Here is an 8862-nt window from a genome sequence, read left to right on the forward strand (position 1 = left end):
TGCAATTATATTATTAAATATTATGTTGTATTAATAATTAGTAGAATATTATATATATATACAAAAAAATGAGAGACCTAAGGCTACACTTATATATAGTAGCTATAGTTTACTAGAAAAAAAAAACAAAGGACCTAAGGCTACACTTATAAAAAGTAACAATGGTTACAATGTGGCTATGCTTTACAGGTGATGCAGTAGCGTTGAAAAGCGTAGCCTATTCTGGTAAAAATGGAAGCTGAAAAGCGTAGCCTTTAATTTGGTCCTGGACAGCATCACTTGAAAAGCGCACCCTATTCCCAAATGCCAAAAGCGTAGCCCTTGGTGCAAAAAAGCGTAGCCTTTGAGAATAGGCAACAGCCGAATAGGAATCACCCCCAAAAGCGTAGCCGTAGCCTAAGGCATCATTTTTTTTCACTTTTGGCTACACTTTTCAAGTGTACCTGAATGGGTGTTTTTCTTGTAGTGATTGTTAGACACCTTATTTTTATTTTTAGGTCTGCAGCGCCTTGCTTTCGCCTTTTGTTTTGCTAGTCTTCTTTTTTGAGCAATCTCTTCATTTTGAGCTTAGAGGATACCCATGATATCATCTTCTTCAACACTGCACAGGACTCCACTGCTATTTCCCATGCCCTCTTATTTTCTAGCATTTGCTCTTCCAATGTTGCACTCTGATTGTCACAGAAAGCCCCATCATTTTCATCTCCGGCTTTTCCTTTTTGAGTATCTCCAACTCCATCCCTCCTTGCACCATCATTGTCCAACATACCTTCGATTCAGCACGTCCATACAGCATCAAAGACCTTTAATTCATTAATTGCCCAGTTTCGATCTTCAGCTTCGCTTATGGTATTGTTCTTTCCATTTGAATCGTTATCCCCGTCGACATCCCCAAAGTTTCCTTCATCACTAAGATCCCCACTTCCACCATTTTCACCACCAACATCACCATCACCTTTATCCATCCCAAGTCCGATGTTTTTAGTCCCTACAAACCCTTTGAAACTTTCATCCTCCAACTCCACCAGAATCGCCGCTCCGTTGACATTCCCAACCACCATCCCGTCCCCCTACCCAGCATTCATCATCGGCTCCAACGCAGCACCACCATTAGCCACTACCACACAGTTATTGAAACCATGACTCCCACGGTTCAGCCCCAGATGGCCATGCTCGTGTGTCCTGGGACCAATTAGCGCCCCCTTCCCCAACAAACCTTCGTCCCATTGATGTACTATGGCTCAGCGTTAGGGTATTGAGCACCACGAGGTCTGGTTTCACAAGACCCGTACCGGCACCTAATTCGCCCGCTCCAACGCCCCTCAAGGTTGATCCTGATGGTAGAAATAGGCCCATTTGCAATGTGTGGCCCATATTAGGATGACTAGCATTCATGAGCCCTCTTTTCTTAATGCTAATGTTCATTTTTCACCCCCTTGTGGCATCCCCTAATCCCACATTTCAATTTGCCAAAAGCCCATGACACAGTTTCATCAGAATCTTCTCTATTTCTTATAATGGCTTCTCCCACAAAATTAGCACTTTCTTCATTAACATCATTATTTGATTTGTAGGTTACCAAATTAAGAGGATTCTGTTTTAAATTTTCATTAACTCACTCGTTCAAAATATCTTCTGAAATTACCATTTTGTCCTTATCTTCTTCACCACCTCGAGTCACTATCATCATCAGTTTTGCCGCCTAGTCTACACAATCCGGTAGATTTGTTCGCCCCACCGATATGACAGCCACCTTTAAACACTTCCCTGCGGTACTTGTCCATTGCTGTTCACAGCTTGTGTCCTCATTAGCCTTTTTATCCAACTTACAATCTATTCCATATGTTTCGCACCCCACCTCTTTCACCAAAACATCAAACTCGCTAATGCTTATTGTAATATGAATCCATTCGTTGATCACGTCCATAACACAGGTATCAGTTTGCACTCGTCCAACACTGAAGTAATTGCACGATTCCGTCATCGTATCACATCCAACTACTTCACCCCATTGACCTCCTATGGTTTTAAACGTTTCAACGGACCAATAGTAGTGTTTTGATCGTCTGACTTTCTCTGAGTTATCTTCAATTCATTCGTACTCGACATTCTCCTGTATTTCGCTTCCTCCACGAAAATCACTTTACCTCTTAGCCTCATCTTATTCATATCCCTTATAGCCTTCAAAACCCCTCCTTTTGTGGTGTAACATATGAACGCAAAAATGTATATTATCACTTTTTTGTTTTTGTGATAAAGATATATCATTTATACGTCCCGTCCAGTTGAACAATTGAAACAACTCTCTCTTCAATATATCTTTAGAAAAGTTATCCATAAAGATTGAGAAAGACTCATTCTCAAGTATTTGATACTCTTCTCAATTCCAAACTCTTGGATTTTTGTCTTGTTTCCTATGTCTACCCCTCCCAGTGTTTCCGCTCACGCTCTCTCACCTACTCTCTCTCTCTGTCTTATTATTATTATTATTAGTTGCCAAAAGACATAATTATTGGATTTAATAATACCCACTTGTGTTTATCACATAGATGACATTATTTGACTCTCATGAGGTTGTTTCCAAAATAGAGAGAAAACTTTTCTTGTGTTTTATCTTTTAGGTTCTTGGAATATATATAGAAAATTTTGTGTGGCAACTGCCAAAATGTGGGAGTCAGAAGGCTTTGATTCCTGCCATCCCAATTCCTACAATCCCACCCCACCCTCTCCTTTTTTTTTTTGTATGTTTGTGGGTATGTGTGAGTTCGATAATGGAGCCCAAAAGAAAAGAAATCCAACTAGTAGTATACACATAACACAAAAAGAGACCAAATATAGTTGGGTCATGTCTAAAAGAATAACCTTAACCAAGTTGGGTTGGTCTAGTGGTTAGCTCACTAGTCCGCTTAAGCAAGTGTCGGGGGTTCGAATCCCGCCTTGTGCATGCAGCAACCCATTGGCCAGCGGCAAACCCTTAAATGGAGCTCAGTACCGCGACGGATTAGTCCTTGACCTGCCGGGTTAGGGGATACCGTGGGAAACCAAAAAAAAAAAGAATAACCTTAACACAAGTTAATATCAATGACAAAAAACTCACACACAAAAATACCTTTTACCCCAAAAAAAAAAAACCGTTATCAATACCCATACTCGATATTCTAATTTAAAAAGGACTCTAATTAAAATACTAATCATCTATTGCACCAAGTAGGATCGAGTCTTCAAGTCCCGTACCATATTTGCCAAAGATCTTCTAGCAGATCCACTGCTACCAGATTCGATTATGTACAACTACCTCCTCAAGTCTGAGAAATTCTTCTGTGGCCAGTAAAATAAAAATTTCTACTCTAATTGCGCATTGACCCCAAATAAAAAAAGTGGAGATGGGTAAGGCCCATAAAGGGAATTGGGCCGTGGGAAGGGGAGGTTGAGGTAGTGAGTGTTGGTTAGGGCAGTTTGGAGAAGGTGGGAGATATATAAGGGGGAGAAGACACAGTAAAGAGGTTAGGGCGTAATAGAAAATACAAGCCGTAGAAGAGGGCTCTCGCTGGCGCTTCGTGTTGGTGCGGTGTGGGGGAGAAGCAAACACTCTATCCATCCTTTACGACCAAGGATTCCCGGTAACCCTAACTCTTTCTATCTCTCAGATCGATTCCTTTTTCCACTCATGTTCTAGAACCTTCTTTTAACTCAGCATGTGATTTTCATTATATTTTTATTTTTGGTGTTGGTGTGTGGCATTGTAACGAATAGATGGATCGGTATCAGAAGGTGGAGAAGCCAAGGGCAGAAACGCCAATCGATGAAAACGAGATCCGTATCACAAGTCAGGGCAGGATGCGCAACTACATTACTTATGCCATGACCTTGCTTCAGGCACCTTTCTATTTATTCTTTCATTACCACAACTTACCCTGCCTTCTCAATTTTACGTGCTTGCTTTGTTCTATTCCTTGTATAAAATTAGAATTTTCTTCATATGAACTGCTGAATTGACACAACAAAAGAATCCTGCTTCGCTGCTACAACGCTTAACTAAGTCCTCTTTGGCAATAGCTTTGTTTTGTGACATACTTCTTTTTTAATTTTCAGAACCTGTTTTGGGAACACATTATATTGTAAGCATTTTTTAACCTAAATTAAATTTATGCACACCTATTAATTACGTGTGCAATTCAGGATATTTATACCATACTGCACGGGATATAGATGAAATACATGAAAGGGGTACAATATATTTTACAAACTATACATGTGAATAGTATAACATATTAAAAAAACATAATTGTTGAACAAAAAAATCAGAGACAATGATTCAAATGTTACCATGAGTTATTATTAACATTAAAAAAACACTTATGTGTTTGAATATTATGGAACTCCCCATTTATATTGGTATAGAAAAAACAAAAATAGAAGTGTCAAAACAAAATGAAAGTAAAAACTTGGGAAATTTATCTGGATGAATTTGACATGTTATGTATCCAGTGCTGTTGTGAGGACCATTTTGATCAGTTTTTTTTCTCAGATTATATTGTTTGCTTCTTCACAGGAAAAGGGTTCCAATGAAATTGTCTTCAAAGCAATGGGTAGAGCTATCAACAAAACTGTGACAATTGTGGAGTTGATCAAGGTTTGTTCCTTTTGTAATTGGCTGAGCTGGGCTATGTAATCTTCATACATGATATTTTGTTTTGTTCTGATGAGTCGTCCTCTATGTTTTCTTTTATTTATTTATTTTGGGTTTGCTTCTGTGGTTGGGGGTGATCAAATAATGCAGAGGAGAATTGTGGGTCTCCACCAGAATACACAAATTGGATCCACTGACATTACTGATACTTGGGAGCCCCTAGAGGAAGGCCTCCTTCCGTAAGTGCAGTTTCTGGATAGTATTTTAAACCTGAATGATTAAAGTGTTCAGCATTTCATTCAGGTTGTACTTTTTTTTCCACATATTTTATTTGATTATTTGATGTTGTCCATCATGCAGTTTGGAGACAACAAGACATGTATCAATGATAACAATAACCCTTTCTAAGAAGGAAATCAATACATCATCTGTGGGGTAAGTTGCCTTTTCCCACTTGCATTGTCATTAAGCAAAAAATTTTTACGTGCAAGAGGTGGTTGTGGTGGATGTGTACAAGACAACATCTTGGAAGTTCCTTGCTTTGACTATGGCTGGTCATGTACTTGGGTTTCATCAGCATGCAGAGGGCTTTTGGCACTTAACACAACTTATTATATTACTATTTTAATTGCCCTAAAAATAAGTTGCTTTATGCTTTTTCTCTTGGTTGTTAATAAGTTAGAGAATGTGTACTGATTATCTGCACTTCCTTAGCTGTTTCCAAGATTTCATGTATTGAAAGAGTTTTATTGTTATAAACTGTGAGTATTTGATATGATCTTTAATTTGTTTTGCCATTTTAGGTATCAGCCTCCATTACCAGCTGACCAGGTGAAGGCATCTGCTGATTTTGATTATGAAGGAGGTAGGTTCATATAACAATTGGTGTTTTGGAAAATGAATGTCTCTTTCTCCATCCATATAACCTTTGTGTTATGCAGAGAGTTCACCAAATGGCCGAATTCGAGGTCGTGGGGGCCGAGGAAGAGGAAGGGCCAGAGGTATGTATCCTGTTCTTGCATTCATTTTTATATTCAATGTCATGTTTATAATTAGAGGTTTATAGGTTTTGATATCTCTTGGATAAATCAATTGTAAATTGTAATGACCGAGCCCTTTAACTTAGTCCATTATATTTTCCTCATCTCAGTTTTGCATTTTCAATCTAAAGTTAATGCCTTGGATGTTATGTAAACATTTGAGAAAGTGGTGACAATATGGCATAGGGTATAGAGTTTTCAAGTACACATGAGTGCAACTTGATAATCGAGTTTTATGTGTTTCAATAACCTTTCATGTAACTTGTCCACAACCAGTTAATCACATTAAACGTTAGGGAAACTTGTCTGAATTTTTCTTTTAAAAAATATTTTGTTTGCAAGTTATGTGAACCGACCAGGTTAACAGAATGTTGATTCTATGGACATATTTGATATGGCTGTTGTGTTCTTTTCAGGTAATGGTTTTATTTCAGCTGATTATGAGGATGGAGGCTGGGATCGCAACATGGGAAATCCCAGGGGGGGAAGGGGCAGAGGAAGAGGAAGAGGACGTGGTTTCCGTGGTCGTGGAAGGGGAGGATACAATGGACCTCAGCTTGATATGCAGCAAGATGGTGGATACAACCAAGATGTACCTCCCCAAGGACGTGGTACTTAATCCCTATTGTTTCTTTTATTTTTATTTTTATTTTTTTCCCTTTATATTCTAAAATTATCAAGTTCATTGTTCTATGTATAAGATATCATCTATAATCTTCTTTCACATTCATCATTTAACTTTTTTATCCAAGGGTACACTGCAAGATACCCTCTTATACAGTGCCTTTTTTGTATAGACATGAGGAGATATAGCATTATATTATCCTGCAATGGTGGTTATTTTGATTTATAAGAGTTTCATGAAATACTTGATATGATATATTAGTATATTACATTTAAATCTTGCTACATGCTGCATTTGTCAAACTTGTGGTTATCATTCATCAGGATGTGGTGGTATGTGGACTATGTTCATCGCTGTATGAACTGAAGTTGTGTACTTATTATTGATTCCAGGATGAAAATCTAAATACTATTAAGAAAAGAGTACTTACCTAACCATGCGAAGTTTAGTTATGGAAATTTCTTTGTTGTAACTTGTTTGACGAATTCATGTTTTATGATTTAACAAGCTATGATGGATAAAATGAAATATGAATATGAGATAACAGACAATAAGCTGCTTGAAACTTCTTTATGATTATCTGATTAAATTTTATTGTAGGTCGTGGCCGTGGCAGGGGTGGTTATCGTGGAAGGGGTCGTGGCTTTAGATCCAATGGGCCAATCCAGGCAGCTGCTTGAGGCAGCCGATTGGCCACCTTCAGTGCACCGTTCATGATTTGATTGGAAGAATACCTTGTCCAATGTTATGTTTTGATTTTAACTTATTTCTTCAATTTTCCCCATTTCCCCTTTCTTTTTCTTTGGGGCCCAACGTACTTTAGGGCATTTTCTTACAGTTTCAGTAGACTTAGTTGGAGGCTGTTGCTTTATGAAGCAGCCTTCATGTTTTAGACCTAGGTTTAGATGCTTGAAAAGTTGTACCTCTGTTAAGGCCCTGAATCTCATTCTTTAATTTATATTTGCTAGAGATGTGTTTAAACTAAACTCTATTTTTGTTTATCTTACGCTGCAGTAGAGTGCATGATTTAGTCTTATCTGTAATGATAAAGTTTTCCCTTTGCAGAGGTGGTTAACGTGGCAGCTAGATATGTATGTCATAGACTCATAGTGATATGCAATTGTATATTGTGTCTACTGTTTATTAATATGCTATAGGTGATATTACATGACTAGATATTTCCTTAGAAACTTGCTCTACAGATGAGGCCTTGGGTGGCTTTGAATTATAGGATTGGAGCACTCTGTTTTCCAGCTGACACCAGGGAAATGAAAGTGCGGTGAAAGAGTGGAGAGGCAACAGCCAGTGCAATTTGAGCAAAATCAGTAACGCACATGTTGGAGGAACGTCAACATTTGTTTTCTTTTCTCTTCATAATTTCGTTCTTTATCACTCGAATTTGTACTTCTGCGTGTATTTATATTTTTATTGAACTCCCATCATTTTACCACATTTTAATGTGATGCCTTATATTTTTTATATCATGTAATGTCAGCTACTTATATAGAACATGGTTGTTGAGCCTCCGTATAATGTTTTTCTTTCAGAATCACATTATTTTTCTCACCGTTTTAGGCACCCTTTTATTGATATAATTATGAATATTTGCTCCCGACAATATCGACCCTTTTCTCTTGAAGTGATATCTACACCTACAAAATGGATAAAAAAATTTAATGTTTGTGAATATTCAAGTTGTGTAAAATGATACAATATAGATTATAGAAGGGTATTTATAAGTGTTAAGAGAATTGAAATAATAAAGACGTAATATCGTATAATAACTATTCAGATATGTTAAATAATGCTAAATTAATCTAATTGATGCTAATTATACTCTAACATTTCTTTTCAAACTCAAGTGACAATTTGGGTTTGAAACTTACTTGAAACAACTAAATAAAAAAATGCATAAACTGATAGAACGGATGCGGATGGAACTGTCTGAAGAATGCGCAAATAGAATTATTGGAAAGAAGCGCAGACAAAATTGGCAAACTGCTGAAAAGTGACAATAAGTAAGTAGTGGATGAGCTAATCGGTGAGGTCAGAAAAGCATCAAAGCATTAACAAAAGAAAAGGAAAAAAATGGCTAATCGGTGAGATCAGAAAAACATCAAAGCATTAACAAAAGAAAAGGAAAAAAAATGACACGGCAGAAAAGTATGGTAATTTTACTAGAAGAAAATCAACTTACTCTCATCAAAGAGGATTACATGACTTTGATACCATGTTAGAAAGGAGAGAGGGAACAATAGAAAAAATGTTTGTGAGTATTCAAGTTGTATAGAATAATACAATATAGAAGAATATTTATAGGTGCTAAGAGAATAATGCTATAATAAAGACGTAATATCCTATAATAAATATCTAGATATGTTAAATAATGCTAAATTAATCTAATTGATGCTAATTAGACTCTAACAATAATCATGTAATAAAATTAAATTAAAATTACCCCTAAGTAAAGATCAGAAGTTTACTAATTGAGAAACAATACGACGCGTCTCTATTACTTCTGTACCGTGAATATTTCTGTTTTACTTGACTAGTCATTTTTCAGCTGT

The 8862-nt window shown here is 37.0% G+C and overlaps 1 protein-coding gene across 2 annotated transcripts; it reads left to right on the forward strand.

Annotated features, from left to right (window-relative positions):
• LOC107645330 (ribonuclease P protein subunit p25-like protein) lies at nt 3462-7345 on the forward strand. 2 transcript variants are annotated; one of them, XM_021103613.1, is made up of 9 exons: nt 3462-3620; nt 3754-3876; nt 4529-4633; nt 4781-4869; nt 4991-5065; nt 5434-5495; nt 5572-5631; nt 6087-6281; nt 6896-7345. In XM_021103613.1, exons 2-9 carry the CDS (start codon nt 3754-3756, stop codon nt 6973-6975), a joined length of 789 nt encoding a protein of 262 aa, XP_020959272.1. In that variant the 5' UTR covers nt 3462-3620; the 3' UTR covers nt 6976-7345. The 2 variants fall into 2 exon arrangements, with proteins under 2 accessions (XP_020959272.1, XP_016204821.1); XM_016349335.2 differs by having other exon boundaries at nt 4553-4633.

Source organism: Arachis ipaensis, chromosome B06 (genome assembly GCF_000816755.2).
Source record: "Arachis ipaensis cultivar K30076 chromosome B06, Araip1.1, whole genome shotgun sequence".
Lineage (NCBI taxonomy): Eukaryota > Viridiplantae > Streptophyta > Magnoliopsida > Fabales > Fabaceae > Arachis > Arachis ipaensis.